Raw genomic sequence first — 18942 nt, 5'->3', positions numbered from 1 at the left:
ACGGGATCATTTACCGAGAGTCCGTCGCTAAAAATGAGACCGCCACCGAGGATTGACTCTTATATATATCGCTTCCTCTCACCTCGGTCGATTCGCAAAATTAGAAACTTGCAGCTATTCCTGGATAATGGGCTCGCGTGTACGTCGCGCGAAAAGAAAGAAAAAAAAGAAGAAAAAAAAAAAAGGGGAGCTTCGACCGTCGCTCGCTCGATTTGTGGGTCAGGAAGGCACGAGAGGAGGCAAAGAGGAAGAGAAGGCGGCAAAAGGAAGAGACTCGGCGCTATCGACAGGATGCTGTCACCTGGATTGCCACGCGTCGTCATTATTTCATAATCGGCAGAAAATCTCTGCGCTACATCGGCAAATTCTTCCCGTCGCGAAGAGATTTTGGCATCTTAACGGAAACAGCACCGCAAACAATTGATCGAGCAAAGAATTCTTATTCATTATCATTATTCGGCAAACTAATTACCATACCAATATCGAAATAATCGCTTTATTATTTATTTTTTTTTAACGAGATAAAAAGATCCGAGGAGAAATCTACGTGTTTCTTAATTACGACAATCGATTACAAAACTCTGTGGCACGAAGCGGAGAATCAAATTAAATTCCAACATTGCGATCAGCAAAAGGAGGAGCCGCTAATTGTATCATTAATTAACGTAAAGACAAACGGTGACGACAGGTATTCGACGAGTTAGGCGCACCGCACAAGACTTTCCGTAAACGCGTTACGTTACGTTACGTTTTTCAAGTTTTAGGAAAAACTCTAGTTTTTCCTAAAACTTCAAAAACGTAACGTAACGTAAAGCGTTTACGGAAAGTCTTGTGCGGTGCGCCTCAGCTGCAATCGCGATGTTACGGGCCATCTCCTTAAGCGATCGTCATGAAAACCGGATTTCGATTCGGATAAAATTAGCAGTCAAGTAGTCAAGGTCGGTCGGGCCTGCCTAAAAGTTGACTTATCTTTGCCTCATCTCCTTTTACTCCACCGTCTTTCTCCTCGCTCTTCTTCCACATAAAACGACCCGAATCTTCCGCAGCTGTAGCGACAACTCATTCGCGTTGTGTCATTCCATAAAATTCCATAGCGATATTATGTAGAAAAGGTGTTTGAATAATCGTTCTTAACGGCGTTTCCTGCCCAGCCTCCGCGTCCCGTCTACTCGCGCGAAGCGAAGACAGTTGTCGAAGAAATGGAAGTGCAATTTACTTCGCGTAAACAATGCAGCGAGTCTAAGGATCTGGACGAGAGATCGCGGGACCACTTCGCCGCGGTTGCACGGGAGAGAACCATCGGAGGTGCCGAAGTACGAAAGCACCCTTTTAGATTTTTTATTTCTCGGCGAGGGTAGCCACGAAGCATTGCAGAAGCAAGCGTTATATATCCCTCGAGCAAACAGTACGCGATAAAGAAGTTATCGTTCTCACGATCGTGTCCCTCGAGACTTAAACGTTTTCGCATTTTCTTCATATTTTCGTTTTTTTATTTATTTTTATTTTATTTTATTTTTTTTTTACGAGACAGAGACGGACTTCGCGACAGAGATTGCACGGATTCTTCTCGCCGATGAGACAAAGGAAACCAGCGAATTACCGAGATGCGAGATCGCCGGTCATCACGGTGAATAGCGATTTGACGAAAGCCAACCGTAAGTCAGAGATCGAACGGGGGAACGAGAATCCTCACGGGGCGTTGCACGCGCGAAGGACGCGCGGATTCAATGATACCTCGGCTCTTAACTATCGGCTTATCCTGCGTCGGCCGATCAACAATGATTCACCGCGATTAAACAAGAATCGCCGGTCGTTAATCGACGCAAACGATTGCTAAAGGTGAATGGAAATGCACGCGTAGCTCGCACTCTCCGGCTTACAGCGGGAATTTATGTAAACAAGATGTTGCACAGTGTAAAGTCGTTCAGCCGTCCATGCTAAGTGTCAATCAACGGTAAAAAGGAATTTTCCAATTAGTCGCCTATCAAGAATTGTTCTCAAGAAAGAAAAAAGAAAAAGAAAAAATCCATCGAGAACTAATATAAAAAACATTGCGGAACCTATTATAATGAAACTCAAGTTTGAAGCATTCAGCAAAATTGTTGTCTCTGCGGAATATCTCGAGTCGGAGCTCCCGTAATATAAGGCAATAAAATTCTGACTTTATGTGCGCACCGACGGTGTCCTCGATGCATGTGCTGGACCGTGAAAAATCGCGTCTGTGCCAATCGGCATTGTGCACTGAACGGAATGGACGGGCAACGGAACGAAAGGCTAAAGCGGCGGATCGATTTAATGAAATCCCGCGTACCCCCGAGGTTAATACGACGAATATCTACGCGAGAAGTTGCGAAGAAAGAACACATTGTATTAAACTTGTAAAAAAAATATGAAATACATTTTTTCCACCTTAAAAAGATTGATTTATTTAATGCCAGCAATCGCTAAATTCCTAAAATTACCGCCGAGATATTCAATCACCTTTCTTATGTCTTTGACTCGTGAATTAAAAAATTGACGCGGAATTATATATGTCGAAGGTTTCAATTATTCGCGCGGAAAGCTTTGATAATCTCGTAGTTCTATCGCTCTTCCTTATATACCTGATATCCTTGTCCCGATTCAATAATTTAAGTAAAATATCGTTTTCAGCCTCGTATCCTATGAGAGTCATATTCGTTATCGTTATTATCCTCATCGTCGTCCTTCGGGCGCTTGCGTAAAATCGGAATTAATACACGAAATTTGTGAGCTTCTACGCGATGCGTAAAAGTGGACGTCACTCGTAATTAGCGCCATTGAAGAGACAAGGCGAAAGAACGGCGCCTAGAACGCCATAAAAACTAATGTAAAAACATGTACATATGTATGTACTTTTTTTTCTCAGAGAGCTGCGATTACGCTCTAATCATCGCCATTGCTATAATTATACCACAGAGACGAATCACACCGAGACTCCGGCAGCGTATTAACCGTCACGTTTTTCTTTTGCAATCATATAATAATCGAATAAGATTAATATATTTCGAAGAACGCACGTTTTATTTCCTGCCGCGTCTACTTTTGTTGTATAGCTCTTCGATTATTTATTATAAAAATGTGGATAATAATATATTAATGGAATATAATTTTTCGTAAAGTGCTTTTATAAATTTACGTATAAAATTAATTTCTTTTTGATAAATATTAAAATAGTGATTGATTACAAAGTTCATTTAATGTCAGTAATTAGAAAGAATTATTAAATCGAGTAAACCAGGTGCACGTAGAAACACTTACGTGCAAATGTACGAAGAGTGCGTTTTTTTTTTTACAAACAAAAACTTAATAAACGTACATTATTCTAACGGTATGTAACGGTTGGAAATCGCTGGTTGTAAGGCAAGAGCCGTCTAAGTCTAACTGCGAAAATCCAGGAAGAGAGCACGGTATACAAAACGATGCATCAGGAAGAGCGCTGATAACATTAAAGAATGTGTTTAATTTTAACCGGTTAAGTTTTATTCTTAGTTAACGATTACGAAAATAGATACACACGTGTAATTTATAATTTCCAAAAAAAGAAAATTAATAATTTAAAAAAAAATTACTTTTAAATCTCTTTCTTTGCAAAAAAAAAAATAAAAAGAAATATATATATATAAATTAAAATTTGCCAAAGTAATGCATCTGAAATCAAGATAATAAATTATCCGGATAAGGTCGTCGATCTCGACTTGAATAAGTTATAACGCACCGTCAAAAATTATCGAATAATTCACGCGCGATTTTAATTCACATTAATTATTCACGAATCGACCGCGAAAAACGACAGGTGAATAACGGGCCTTCTAGTTTTATGCATTCGATATAGAAATATTTTAAGGTTAGTGGAATATTACCAGCGATCTCCATAAATTCGTATTTACCAGGCTCCTTAAAATAAACGATTTGTATAAACAGCTACTTGTCGCACAAACATTACTCGAGTTCATTAAAACGTAAGTGGTCTAATGTTAGTGATTCTCGATGGAAGCTAAATTTGAGTGACTCAAGCCTAACAATTTTTACGCCATTGATCGGATCGACATTTCGGCGAAGCAATCAACAAATTTTCAATGAGAAATTATCGCGTCGGATGCATGCGAAACGGAACTACATGTAAAACGACGGTTTACATAATGGTGTCCGTACATACATACGCTCTGGCGCGTGTATCATACGCGTACGCGATTCATCGAGCGTTCCTTGATGAGTCACAGCGGCCAAGATAACATTTTACCTGGTTGTGCACGATTTATCGAATTTGCAACATATTCGCGACGCGTAAAATGATGCACCGGCGTTCCGACGTGACGCAAATCATAATAAATCCTAAACAAAAAAATAATCCTTGCAGGCACGAGAGATCTACGCGCATTTATCGTTGACATTTAATCAAGCGAGTTGAGTCTCGAATGGGAAAATGTAAAAAATTTCAATTAATTTTCTTTCTCTTATATTATTTTTTTTTGTGAAAATTAGAACTTCTATAATTTTTTAAAAATCCAGGAAAAAAAAATTGGTCGTGCACTTTTAGTTATTTAACCATGCTGGACACGTGCGACATTCGTTTACTTTCATTGAGAGAAGCTTGCGAATTGAGAGAAAAACGTGCAAGTTAATACCGAGCGCAAAGTTTGCCGTTGAGACTTGGTTAGGTCAAACTAAAAAGAAGAATCTACGCCGATAATTCCCCAGTCAAATTATATAAATAAGTCTACAGGTTGAATCACTCAATAAAATAATTATCCTAAATTTTATCCTACATTTACCGAGTAGCTCTAAAATAACACGATCATAGAAAATATGTTTGCAATGAAAGATTTATGTATTTCACGTAATTTTCTTGATTGCAAAATTATAAAAGACTTCGCCCTGTTTTTTTTTTAAATAAATTATTTACTGCAAATTGAAAGATAAATGCTGATTGACTCTTCTAAATGTATTCAAGGTTGTTCTATAGAGTCTGTGTGGCTTTGCTATTGTACTTCCGCTCGATATATTGAATGATCCCAAATGAATGCTTTTAAAACACAAACGTGACACGTCATACCACCATACAACGAATGCAGGTGCGTCCACGGCGATCGGTGATAAGAACAAACGCATATGTAAAAAATATAAGTTAAAAAACTAAAATAAAATAAAAAAAAAAAAAGAAACTACGAGCATTGAATTATTGTGCATAAAAATAGATAAAGAAAACCATGAGTATTAATAAATTTCAAGATATTTTTGATTACACTAACAATTAAATAGAAGCTAATAATTGGTTCTAAGTGTAGTTAAAAGCTTCGTAAACAGTAGTCTCTAATTGGTAGTTTCGATCCTGAGCAAAAGGCCTAAATCTCAAACTGTCGTCTCAGGTAATTAAAATACGTAACGGAAAATAATTTACTCTACATAAATATAAAAAAGTATAACAAAATGTAATAGTAAGAAGTCGTAGTCGTCTTGCGAGAAGTAGAAATTCCTAATCTCGAACATAGTATACGATAACAGCGGTTAAAGAGTTACATTCGCTCGAGTCGTGATCCCATTGGGTCAGCAACACGAGCCACATTACAAATCCGTTTCCTATGATCTCTTTGACTGACCGTGTACGAGGTACCGAGCTGCAGACGTGTGGTCCAGAACCAGAAAGGAGCAAAGAAATCGGCGAATAAGCCAAGATCGGGCAGAAAAATAAAAAAAAAAAATAGAGAAAGAGAGAAGGAAGAGGCAGAGATGCGAGAGGCGGTGTAGGAGGAAGAAAAGGAGAGGAGGAGGCCCAGGACAAAGAGAGAGATAAGAGGTAGAGTCCAAGAAGGGCGACGAAGACTAAAAGAGGGGCCCCTCCCGGTGGCTCGATCGACGAAGAGGGCCCCCCTTGCGCGATCCTGGCCGCCAAGCATGGGTGGGTAAATGGGTATATAAGCGAGGCCCCGGCGATTCCATCTCGACACACGACCCAACCTTCATCCCGATCGCCAACGGTCCTTCGCAAACGAGCGTAATCGCACGCGCGCGAAAATAACGAGAGGGAAGACAGAGGGAAAGACACAGGGACAAGAATCTCCCCCGCGTTCTTTCGGTCTCCGATCAATCGCGCCCGATTGAAGTTCGCGCGAACCCGGTGAGAACCGATCTGCGAAGAGCAAGAAGAGCCGAAGAGAAGATCATCGCTGTGCCTGACGCCAACTGGCAAGAAGTTTCCACGCTTACGGAGAAGAGAAAAAGACCGTGAGTACTCGTAGTTTCTTTCTTTCTTTTTTTTTTTTTTTTTTTTTCCGCAAAGTTTCGTCACCCCTTGAGACCCGGTTAACGCGGCAGAAAGATAATCTATCTCTAACGAATCCATCGGCCACAATCGGATTACTTGACTTGACATTCCGATTAATTAATCGAGGACGAGCTTCATTAACTTACGCTGGATTTTAACACCGCGCTAATTAAATTTCCCTTTCGCAAATATTCATTCTTCAATTAATCATGCGAATATTAAGTGAATCTTTGTTTCCTGACACGCCATCGAATTTACCTTTCTTTTTTTTTTTTTTAATCGTACCTTAACGTTAAAATAAAATTAACTCCATTGGGATAATTGAGACCGGTTGACGAAATCTCGAGTCGCAGTGACATGTGCGGTCGACTGACGCGGTTGATTGGATTTGGCATGATTATTAGCCTCGCGTTTGTGCGCAGTAGACTTTTCTCAAAGCTCGCAGCTAGCTACGACATTTCTTTCGCAATACGCGTAGGACTCGATCCCGAGCCGCGACTTCGCCACGGCGGCGACAGATAGTTTTGAAAGTGGAGCGCGATAATGCTATTGTTCGCCATCCGCGCTTGTATCCGCTCGTTCAATTAGTCGGGGCGCGGCAAATGCGGTTTTTCAAAACGTCGAACGAGAATAAATGCCACGGCAAACGTTGTCCCTTTAGTTATTAAAACCACTTGCGATCAAGCCGTCATTTTGCGCTACTAGAAGACGATCAAACAATTACAGAAAAGCTCCTATTTTAGTCGTATTTTAATTTTAATCGCTATCATGTAATTAATATTATATTTTTGATAATAATCATTAATTTCCAGTAAATCCGAAACGTACTTGACGCGTGGGAAAATTTCTTTTATTCGATTTGCATCAACTCTTGCGACATACGCGTACATCAAAAAGAATCTGTTCTTTATTTTTAATTATTCGAAATGCACTGCAGATGTGCTGTTTAAATTTTATTACAAACATATCCCTGAACGTGTGTCGCAGCCGAAAGAGTTAATAAAGAGAAATTCAGGAGGGCAAAAGGAGGAAACGCGCGTTGCCCCGCGTGTTGGCCACGGCTCCGTAGTCGTTATACACATAATTTGTAGATTTCTCAAGGAATAACCGCGCGCATTTGCGTAATTTCGCGTCCCCCTTCCGCGGCGCGCTCCTTTCCGACCCCTAATTAGCCGGCTTAATCCGTCAATCTGCGAATTACCTGCGCTGCGACGTCGACTCGAGGTCACCAACCGGCGACCGTCCACGGTGGACTTTGCAATCGGTAAACGTAAAGCGCGTCCCTATACAAAATCAGTAGAATCCCTGCGCTTCGAGACGAGACGAATTGAAACGAGCTATGAATCAAATAAGAACCGATTTCGCGATTAACGCGAGCAAAGATCGCGCGATTGCGAACAAAAGCGCCGAGAAATTTTGCGACCTTAGATCGTAGCGAGCACGCACCGCTCTCTTTCAACACGCCGCAATCAGAAATTACCGCAAAACTTAAAGGCTGAGACAAAGAAAAAAAAAAAAGAGAAAGAGAGGAGAAGAGAAGACTAATCATTGACGTCGAAACGCTTGACTTCGCACGCACGACGCTTCTTTGTAAGCGTGGTACCATTATTACACCTCTGATGATCTTGATAAGGTAATCGGTGTCCATCATCTTTCACAGGCATTTCCTGCGTCTATCGACCCGCTCGCGCTTATCTGTATTCGCGACGCGAGCAACGCGGCGTCGCGCGCCTCGTTCAAAATTTCGTTTCCTCCTCTGCCTCGTCTCTTTTCTCTCATTTTCCCTCCCCGTCGAGCGTTGCACGGAGAATGGGAGATTGCATCGACGACGAGATCGGCAAACACGCATCCGTTCGTTCTCGCGTAATCACCGGTGTAGGAAATAATTAACGGACATGCTCGTGTGACGTATGGACAATAAGTCGACGGCTGCGGTACTTGAATTGACTCGTAATTAAGTTTATTGCGACTACGTCGCCGTACATCCGGCGCAATTATATCCGCCATGGATTTAATGCCGCGTAAAAATTTGGAAACTCAAATCTCGGCCGCTGTAAGAGTTCGATTCGGATTCTTTTTAATTTCTTTATCGTAAACGAGGCGGCCCTCGGTTGCGATAATTACCGCGGTGATAAAAATCGGCTGGGGCAACTAGATAAAAGGAGGTTTGCGGTACACTGACCGGCAATAATGGCCTGACGCTCTGCGGCGACGGCAGCTAACGTGCGTGAGCTAGCGTGGTGTGCGTCAGCCACACCGCGAACGCGCGTGAGCCGTGAAGCGCCGAGAGAAGCGAGGACGGGGAGGGAGGCGTTCTCATGCTCTATCCCGCTCTCAACCCGTGCGTTTGAGAGAGAACGCATGAGTGGTCGCTAAGAAAAAGTTATAGGCGCACCTTCGTTCTCTCGCTTGCACGCGTTCGTGTTTATACGGGCGCGCAAGGATAGAAATAGATCGCAAGAGTACGCTATTAATTCTAGCATATACTTCAAGACATTTCGCGATAATGACAACCGAAATTGAAGACCCGTGTTACTAATGTTATTAAATATAATTCTACGTTGCGTGTAATTTATTTTCGCGATAATTTTCGACAAATATATAAATATCTCGAGAAAGAACGCATGGAGGACGGTGCGAAACTGTTAGAGGTGCACCTCCGATCTCTCTTGCACGCGTTCGTGTTTATACGGGCGCGCAGAGATAGATCGCAAAAGTACGAATTATAGCGTATACTTTAAGATTTTCGCGACTAATGATAACCGAAATTAAACACCCGTGCTACTGATATTATAAATATATAATTTTACGTTGATTGTAATTAATTTTCGTAATAATTTTTTGACAAATAAATAATGTCTTGAGAAAGACAATTTAAAATTCTGTTTTCTGTCTTGAGAAAGACAATTTAAAATTCTGTTTTCTGTCTTGAGAAAGACAATTTAAAATTCCATTTTCTGTCTTGAAAAAGACATTTAAAAAAGACGGTATTTCAAATTGTCTTTTTCAAGACAGAAAATGGAATTTTAAATTGTCTTTCAAGACAGAAAACAGAATTTTAAATTGTCTTTCTCAAGACAGAAAACAGAATTTTAAATTGTCTTTCTCAAGACATTATTTATTTGTCAAAAAATTATTACGAAAATTAATTACAATCAACGTAAAATTATATATTTATAATATCAGTAGCACGGGTGTTTAATTTCGGTTATCATTAGTCGCGAAAATCTTAAAGTATACGCTATAATTCGTACTTTTGCGATCTATCTCTATCTCTGCGCGCCCGTATAAACACGAACGCGTGCAAGCGAGAGATCGGAGGTGCACCTCTAACAGTTTCGCACCGTCCTCCCATGCGTTCTTTCTCGAGATATTATTTATATATTTGTCGAAAAATTATCGCGAAAATAAATTACACGCAACGTAGAATTATATATTTAATAACATTAGTAACACGGGTCTTCAATTTCGGTTGTCATTATCGCGAAATGTCTTGAAGTATATGCTAGAATTAATAGCGTACTCTTGCGATCTATTTCTATCCTTGCGCGCCCGTATAAACACGAACGCGTGCAAGCGAGAGAACGAAGGTGCGCCTATAACTTTTTCTTAGCGACCACTCATGCGTTCTCTCTCAAACGCACGGGTTGCGAGCGGGATAGAGCATGAGAACGCCTCCCACCAAATTTTCCCCCGTCCTCTCGCTTCTCTCGGCGCTTCACGGCTCACGTACGCGCTCCGCGGTGTGGCCTGACGCACACCACGCTAGCTCACGCACGTTAGCTGCCGTCGCCGCAGAGCGTCAGGCCATTATTGCCGGTCAGTGTACAAGCGACTTCTCACGCGAGACGCGCATTGCGATTCTTAATAAAAGCGAGGGAGGGAAAACTCGGTTTCTAACGTTTTCTGTCGTGACGCAAAAAACGGCATCGGTGGGGTCGTCAATATTACGGTAAAAAAAAAGCGATTTCGGCAAGAACGTAATAGTCGCGGTAACTTATCACTTTCGTTGTTCTCGTCTTTATCGCTACTTCTCGCCATTCCTATCAACTCTTTCCGTGCATTCCGGTTTACCGCGATCGAGCAGTTTCTTCGTTACTGCGTATGCGATTCGAGAATAATTTATGCTTTAGGAGTTTTCCAGTTATAACTAATTAAATGCAGGATTATTAAGTATCACGTTTTTATATACATTTTTTAATACGGCTCGCGTCGAGAACTTGTTTCAAGATTACGGTTCGCGATTTTTAATCAACGTTCAAAGATTCGCGATCGAGCGCACAAATTAATCGGAATCTCAACACTAAAATGTATTGTTATTTAATTCAATGGTGATGAATTTTAATCAGCAAGAGCTACGCAAAAAAGGCAGGCTAGAAAAGCGACTCGTCTCCGCGTTTTACGAAGAGAGAAGTTAAACGTAAAACGTGAGCGTGTAACGAGCGTGAGGGGCACGCATCCTGTCATTAATACTATAATGTTCGCCTTATTCGATGCATTCGGTTCAATGTCATCCGTCCCTCTCCTTCCTGCCGATTCTCAGGCAGACCCTGGGGTGATCCGACATCTAACGCGGTGCTACCGTCTCTCCCCATAGCCCTCCCCGGCTCTCGTCATCTTATTAGCAATCATAACTATTGTCCTTTCGCCTACGAGATCTACAACCGCGTCCATTCATATATTCGTCCCGACCATTCATGGCGAGCTGTCGCAACGACGGCGTGTCCCTCATAGCTCGTTTCGCCTAACTGGAAAATCGCGCGTCTCAATGCCTTCTCGATGCGGATCAAAACGCGTTCAGTCGATGCAAATAATATTCCTAGATTTAAATCGCCGTACAGCTTTTCTACAAATTCTGACAATTTAATTAAGTTGAAAAAAAAAAAAAAAATTTTAATTGACCGACTTGATATTTTAGCGACAAATTCCTAGCATCGAATGTTTTTTTTCATCAGATATCACGATGATAAAATTCGCTGTGGTAACGATGGTGTGCCTCCTGGGGCTGAAGATGATCGCCGCGAAGCCAGTGGCTGATCACCACGAGGGCCACGAGCCGCAGCCAGTTGCACCTCTCGCCCCAGAGTCTCTGAAGGCAGCAGAGACGGCTGCGAGTGGTGTACAAAGCAACGCGCCCGTGGAAACTGTGGTAGCCAGCCAGCCAGCGCAGCAGTCCGAGCAATCAGCCGCTGCAGTTGACGCGCCTGCTGTGAGAAGCGAGCCCGCCAGCGAGGAAATCAAACCGAGCGAGGCAAAGAAGGACGAGCCTCTGCAGCCGGAGCAAGCGAAACCGTCCGAGGAAACACAGGGGCAGTCTAAATCCTCCGAGGAACAACTCGAAGAGAAGGAGGAGCCGAAGGTGCTACCTACCGCCGAAGCTGAAAAGAAACAGGAGCAAGAGACCCTCAATCAAGCGGCGTCCGAAAGTAACGAATCCGTGCAGTCCGTGCCGCAAGAACCAGTCGAAGTTCCAGTCGAGAGCAAAGTAAGCTATCCAAATTAAATAATTTTTTCTCGTATTGTTTTTTAATTAAGCCTCATTTCCTAATTCTACATACTTTTTTTTTATTATTTTTTTTTTTAGGAGGAACAAGTAGCCGTAGAAGGCAAGAGCGCGGAGGCGATCGAACCCGCAGCCGAGAAGCCCGTGGCCATCGAGAAGCGTGCCGACGACGCCGCCGAGAAGATCGCTAAAGAAGAGCCGAAAGAGGAGAAGAAACCGGAGGAGCCGTCGCAGGCCGCCCCGAAGAAGGAAGAGCCCGCGGAAAAACCAGCACCCGCCGAGGAGAAGAAGCCTGAAGCGAAATCCGAACAATCGAAGGATTCCGAGGGTCATTCGCTCGCCCATGCAAAGGTCGCGGAAGACAAACCCGATCGCGTGACTCGCGAGGCTGAAGAATCCTCCGCTCCCGCTGCTACTATCGGCGCCGCCGGTAGCGCACCTGTAGCTGCAGCCCCCGCAGCTGTAGCCCCAGCTGCTCAGGCACCCGTAGCTCAGCCGCAAGAGAAATCCGCGCCTGCTGCCGAAATCGAACAAACCGAAGCTAAGATAGCGGAGGAACCGAAACCCGAACAGAAAAGCGAACAATTGGAAACGGCACCCGCCGAGCAACCGGCCGTCAAAGTTGAGGAGCCGGTGAAAAGCGTAGAGAAATCAGCCGAGAAAGCTATCGAGAAAGAAGCCGAAAAGGAAGCGAAAAGCGCAGATTCTAGCGTTCAACTAGCTCAGGATGCCAAGGAACAACAGGTGGTACAGTCTCAGGATTCCAGCCAGATTAAGCGAGACACGGCGGAAGCGGTCGAGCTGCCTCAAGCCAAGTCGGAACTTTCAGCCGCGGAGGAACCACAGAAATCCCAGCCGCAGCAGCAGCCACAACAGCAGCCTCAGCAGCAGTCTCAGCAGCAGCCGCAACAACAGGAACCTGCTAAAGAAGCGAAAGAACGCTCTAGTGACTCCTCCGAAGAGAAATCCGAGGACAGTAAGGAGCTCAAGAGCAGCGAAGAGGACAAGTCTTCCGAAGAACAGCAGAAGGACGCCAAGCCTAAGCTGGGGGAACTGCTCCCTTTACCCGAGCAATAAATCTCGGCGGGGGAGGGCTTGATTGATAAGTAACCTCAACAACGCGGCAGCAACAGCAGCAGCAGCATTATCTCGGAGGAGGACGAAAAAAAAAAAGAAAAGAAAAAAAAAAAAAGAAGAGAATTGCTCCCCTTAAGGATCGGGACGATCTCAGGCATCGGCGTCTCTGGTTACCGGAACGTGGGCACGAGTTCGTCGCGAGACAACAGGAGCGGAAGCGAGAAAGAACGTGTGCATATGTGCGAGTGCGTATGTGTGAGTGCGAACATGAGAATACCGGAAGCAAGCAGCATTCTCAGCGATGAATCCGGAAAGTGTGAAAGTACCGCACAGGGCGAATGGGAGAGAGCGAAAGAGAGAAATAAAGAGAGAACGAGAGAAAGAGAGAGAGAGAGCGCGGAGAAAGAAAAAAGGCGACCCCATCGATCCCATCGATCTTTCCATAGGGTAGGGTTTTCCGATCTTAGACAGCGCCCTACGATCTCGGGAGCGCATCTCCGGGAGCGCGGGAACGATCGCGGGTTACCGGATGCTGCGGCACGAGCGAGTTTTGACGCTTCGCAATTCGGCGCGTGGTAAACGGAGAACACGCGAACGGTCTATCACGGAATGCGGTTCGGCCCGGCTCCGAGCGGTATTCCTGTTCGTCCTGGTGGACATTGCGATCTGTCCACGGGGACGAACTCTATATCTCCCGTTTCCTGAATCCCCGATCGATATCTCTTACCCCCCTTTCTCCCCCCCCCTTGTATCCAAGAATGACACCCCACTGCAACATCTGATAAACTCATCCTAACAAACTATGTAGTAAGTAGCTCGACTCTCTCTGTCTTCTTTTTAGAGATATATGTGTCATTATTATTATTATTATTACGATTTAGTACCAGTACCACTATTATTATTAATATTATTATTTGTATTATTGCTATCATCATCGTTATAATAATAATTATTATTATTACTGTGAATTCCTCGACGATCTCGTATTACTACCAACCGCCCATCTGTAAATCGTTTCGTCGCGAGCTAGCGGGTTCGAATCTTAATGTCTTTCAGAATTTTAATACATTTACGAAAGTGTAAAAAAAAATATACAATTTAAATTTTTATATAGCGATAACCACGAGACTCCATTCTTACGTAAACGAAGGTATCTTTCGAACGATACGTTCAAAAGCAACTTTCAAAGATTAGTGATAATCAAAGATTACTCACCGTCGGGAATGGCGTTCGTGGGGCTGCGACGGCGGTCAGCGTATGTGATCTTGGCGTGGGGTGCGTCGAGTCTCACACGCGCGCGTACATATGTTGCGGAGCACGGGTCACAGAGAACTGAAGGGGGAACTACTACTATCTCCCTCGTATGTGGCGGCCGAGGGTCGGGAAAGTCACGTACGCCAGCCGCCGTATCTTGCCTTTCGCCGCTCGCCGCAGCGAACGTCATATCTGCCTTTTCACTGTACAACTGTACGTAATTTTCTTCCAACACGCAATATGTCCTAACATATTATCGACGTGTAAAACTTTGCACAAAATATCTTTTCGAGGAATCCAAATTGATCATTAAAACTCGCCGACGATGCGAGACGCGATTTCGCTCGGTGAACTACGATCGCACGAAACGTCTGTTGAGAATCTGGAGGACCGGAAAACGGACGCGTTCGCTCAACGAGCTAATACGTTCGCGAAAAAGAATAACGGAGGGAATGCGAGGGCACATTGTTCGTCGATAAATCGCGAAGGGTGCACAGATTCGGCGATTATAGTGTTAGATCGTCCCCGCGATGAGTCGCGATTTGTCAATCATAATATCACGTTTCGTCGCAAAAACGACGAGGATCAACGCGGTTGTAATAAGTTAACGAGTTACTCGCAAAGTAGCACTTAGTTGTTCTCGACAGCGCGCATAGAGTACGTACGTGCCGGGTCAGATACGATAATCGGGGGCTTCCGCTAGCCGATAAACATCTTCGCACTTCTCTAACACGAAATAACAAGGCACAACGAGCGCGCACCGGCAGCGAATTGAGTAAATGATAATACCCCCTTAATTCACGACCCTTAAACCCTTTATCGCTTGTCCACTTTAACCACAAATCGTTTACGTTACGCAATAAGATCAAATAAAACCTGCCTCTCGGCGTTTCAGAATCGTAGACGTTCCGACAACTCTTTTCTACGAGAGAGAGACGCAATGGAAATTCTACAATTTTTTTTTTTTTTTACTAAATAACATAGAATTACGAAAAAACTTGTCGATATTTTACGCACCTTTTAATTAGTAGTACAGAAACGTCCGGATTTCTTTCAAGTAAATATAAAAATAATTTTATATACGCACGTTGCAAATAAAAATGCAATCCGAAGAGAATATATGTGCGGCATATTTTATAATAATTTCAGAGACAGATTGTAGTTTATTGCGAATAATCTCAGTGTCTAACTTTGAGCTCAGAGGAGAATCGTTCGGATTCGCTAAAGCGTAGGAAGGACAATAAATTCTACCGAGAGCCACTCTGTCAAGGGTGTAATAAACTGCCACGAAGAGTCAATTTACGGATTTACGGCGTCGCAACCGATACCTTTCTATTCTCGTGCGAATGCAACGCCGTAACGAATTAGCTTCCCGCAAAGAATGCACTTGCATAAGAGCGCGAGCGGTCGCGCAATTGCCCGCGAATGTCGCATCGTCGAGCCGACATTTCCCCTTGATGCATCGATTCATCAAAGGGCGAACGGCAAGTCTATCGTACGAGACTTAGGCGCGTAAGGTGAATGCATTCAATGAAATGTCAAGACATGAAAGATATATCAAAAGAATTTAGCGGCTTACCACACGGAGGTTGTTTCGTTTATATTTCCCTATAGTATCGCCGTTCAAACTAAATGCCTTCGTTTAATATTAATAACCAAGCTACGTAATATTCGTTAAATCAAAAAAAAGCAACTTAATACTGTTTTACACTATTTAACGTTATTTAAAAGTGCCCTAGAGCCTTCTTTTTCTTACATTAAACTTATACGAGAATTAAAAAAAATTTTTAGAATTTAACTACTTAATTATGGAACAATTATTATAATTGATGTTAAAAATATTATTAAAGTAAATGCCTATACAAACTAAACGCAGAATTAACTTGTGCAATAGAAATTTTGCATTTTCTATAAGACTTAAATTTTTTTAAATTAATATTTAAAGGTTGAATTTTTTAAGAAGAAAAAAAAATAAAAATTAATCAATGGTAAATGTTCTCATAAGAAATGTCCAGTAAAACGCCTCCGTGGCGCAATCGGCTAGCGCGTTCGGCTGTTAACCGAAAGGTTGGTGGTTCGAGCCCACCCGGGGGCGAATTTTTTTGCTATATATTATATATCGACGTCTTTATTTCAAATATAATTATTTGTCATTAATTTTTACTTCTTTCAAAATTAAATTTAGCACAAATTAATTAAAGAGCAAAAAAATTCTTTGACCCCGACGTGATTTGAACACGCAACCTTCTGATCTGGAGTCAGACGCGCTACCGTTGCGCCACGGAGTCTTGTGATACTCTCTGCGTCTAGTACAATGATACAACGAAAATGATAACTCGCAATACGACACCAAAAGACAATTTTAATAAAATGATATATAAATTTGAACTTTGAATTTATTACATACCTCATTTGTGAGTAAGACGCAGGTTAAAACTCCTAGAGACCACCAATCGACCTCCTGTCCGTAGGGTTCCTTCTTCAAGATTTCAGGTGCTGAAAAATTACAATAAAAAATTAATATTAATAACAAATCGATGTAAAAGTATAAATTAATATTATTAATCGGTTAAAATAATAATCTCTATTATTTTAAACAAATTGCACGATGACATATATGTATTATTACAACTGTATATTTATATATTTTCTTACCCATATATTGAGGTGTCCCACAGAATGTATTTGTGCGTTCTGTACGATGCAGCCATTTGGCAAGACCAAAGTCGATAATTACAGTGTGGCCTTCCTCGTCAAGTAAAATATTGGTCGTTTTCAGATCTCTATGTACTATACCAGCATTATGTAGAAAATCTAGAAACAGAATAAAAATACTTTTACATAAATACAAACTGAGTTTTTTTTTTTATTAATAAAAAGTTTTTAAAATTATTCTTACCTATAGCTAAGGCAATTTCAGCCACATATATCCTAACTACTTTCTCAGGCAAACAACCATACCCATTGACTAGCGAAAATAATTCTCCTCCAGAGATATATTTCATTACTGTAATATTATTAACATGTGTTATATTTTTTTTTTTTTTTACAAGACTGCATTTTAATATATTATAATTAAAAACTTAAATAATAATAATCAAAATACATACATATATACAATGTCTTCCTGCCTTGCCATTTGTGGAGAGAGTTCACTACAAAAGGATGATGTCCAATCATTTGCAGTATTGCTGCCTATGTATAAAACGTCAAATTTTTTATTACATCAAATAAATATATTTTAGCAGTGTCAAATGTTTACTCACCTCTTCCTTAGCTTGTCTGACACAATTTTCAGCCACAATCATAGCTTTGCTGATCACCTTCAGTGCAAACACTTGACTAGTTTCCTGTTTCTGTACTTTGTATACTTGTCCATAAGCACCTTTAGCTATTACATCTAAGAAGACATATCCTGTCTTTAGAGGTACCTCTTTGACAGGAAATTCTGGTAGGAATATTGACTGGGACCGTGAAACTGGCCACAGTGTCTTGGAAGATCCATGAATGTCCTGTGTAGCTTCTTTGGTCCAACTAATTAACAAATAAACATAAATTTAATGTCTCTTGATATCCCGAATTTACAGAACTGTTATAAAAAAACTAATCGCGAGTTATATTATTGCCAAATTAAATTACCTCTTGTAAGAAGCACGGGACCATGATCTTGTCTCCTCACTGGAAGCATGTACTGCTGAATTGTTCACGCAGCTCCCACCAAGCAAGTCACTGAGGCTGTACTGTAAATTAATAATATGTTAATAAAAAAAGAAACATGTATTTAATCGCGACAAGCAAAACAAATCCGATACTTTTATAATAAAAAGTAATTTTATATTGTAGGTTAGGATATGTCGAAATGATAAGTAGACACTTTACAAACAACACCTACCTGACTATCATACTTCTGATGATTATGATAGCTCCTTTTGGTGTTGGAGTTGCCCATCCAAGTGACGTTGCCACGATTGATCGTTGATCCTCTCAAACGACGGAACGGTTCAAAAGCGGCGCTACTCGATGCGTCATTCCGCTGAAAAGATTATTTTAAATTAATACGACATGCCGACGTGTGTGTACGCTAAATTATTGCGATGTACAAAGACGCAAAGTGCAGCGCGTAATATCATTGTTATCTCACGCGCACTTCAACAATTACAAACAAAAATTATTAATTATTACATAAGATAAAGGTGCACTTTATTCAAAATTACCAGAATGCGAAATCTCGCACAAGAAATCACGCTAATATACAATAACGAAACTAATGCACTAACTACGCAACAAATCGTTAAAAACTATTTTGTTTATAGTGATGTACGTACGCAATATCGGATGACGATCATGCGCAATGCGCGAACGCAACGGTGATGTCCGCAAACGAAACGAAGACGCGAAACGTCTTCAAATACTTAAACTTATGCACACGAAATGTTCGTAATCTCACTCGAGCATTCTATTAATAGCGCACGTAACTGAATAGCAGCTAAACAAGCGTACCTTTCCGTGAGGTCGAAACGCTGAATCACGTATCTCGTGACGAAATTTCGCACTCCAACACACTTCAAAGCGCGAAACACCATCCGCGAACCCGCGCAACGAGAATGTCCGGCGGTTGTCATTGAATACGCATAATGTTTGCCAAGACCTTCGTTTCCTCGGACCATAACTGTGTCAAGTGGAAGCTGCGCTGCGTTGCAAATAATGACTCACCCATTTGTGCAATTATCACCAGCTCTGCCGAAGAAAAGCGTCTCAGCTTTGAAGCTCGCAAGCGCGGCCGTCCGTTGCTCGTCGTCTAACGGTTGTAGGCGCTGTAGGCTTC

At 42.0% G+C, this 18942-nt stretch overlaps 2 protein-coding genes and 2 non-coding genes across 7 annotated transcripts in view; 2 read left to right on the top strand and 2 right to left on the bottom strand.

The window, feature by feature from the left end:
- S6kl (S6 Kinase Like) overlaps positions 1-18935 on the bottom strand; it is a 40574-nt gene extending 21639 nt beyond the window's left edge. Inside the window, exons 1-8 of one of the 4 annotated variants that reach the window (XM_070673082.1) lie at positions 18831-18935; positions 18010-18150; positions 17757-17857; positions 17384-17651; positions 17228-17312; positions 17017-17124; positions 16773-16931; positions 16525-16613 (exon numbers count right to left, since the gene is read on the bottom strand). In XM_070673082.1, the coding sequence (XP_070529183.1) occupies positions 16525-16613; positions 16773-16931; positions 17017-17124; positions 17228-17312; positions 17384-17651; positions 17757-17857; positions 18010-18066 (867 nt within the window). In that variant the 5' untranslated portion in view covers positions 18067-18150; positions 18831-18935. Of the gene's footprint in view, positions 1-16524; positions 16614-16772; positions 16932-17016; positions 17125-17227; positions 17313-17383; positions 17652-17756; positions 17858-18009; positions 18151-18331; positions 18588-18617; positions 18766-18830 lie in introns of those variants that run through there. The other 3 variants (XM_070673083.1, XM_070673080.1, XM_070673081.1) reach the window with 3 other exon arrangements.
- LOC139112210 (protein bangles and beads-like) lies at positions 5897-13831 on the top strand. The gene is made up of 3 exons (XM_070673076.1): positions 5897-6243; positions 11239-11768; positions 11868-13831. The coding sequence occupies exons 2-3, from the start codon at positions 11247-11249 to the stop codon at positions 12861-12863; spliced, it is 1518 nt and encodes a 505-aa protein (XP_070529177.1). The 5' UTR covers positions 5897-6243; positions 11239-11246; the 3' UTR covers positions 12864-13831.
- Positions 16139-16212, top strand: Trnan-guu (transfer RNA asparagine (anticodon GUU)). Its single transcript has one exon. It is a non-coding gene; the product is annotated as a tRNA-Asn (tRNA).
- Trnaw-cca (transfer RNA tryptophan (anticodon CCA)) lies at positions 16334-16405 on the bottom strand. The gene has a single exon. It is a non-coding gene; the product is annotated as a tRNA-Trp (tRNA).
- Positions 18936-18942: the final 7 nt, after the last annotated feature.

This window comes from Cardiocondyla obscurior, linkage group LG27 (genome assembly GCF_019399895.1).
Source record: "Cardiocondyla obscurior isolate alpha-2009 linkage group LG27, Cobs3.1, whole genome shotgun sequence".
Lineage (NCBI taxonomy): Eukaryota > Metazoa > Arthropoda > Insecta > Hymenoptera > Formicidae > Cardiocondyla > Cardiocondyla obscurior.
This window is presented reverse-complemented; position numbering and strand designations above follow the sequence as displayed.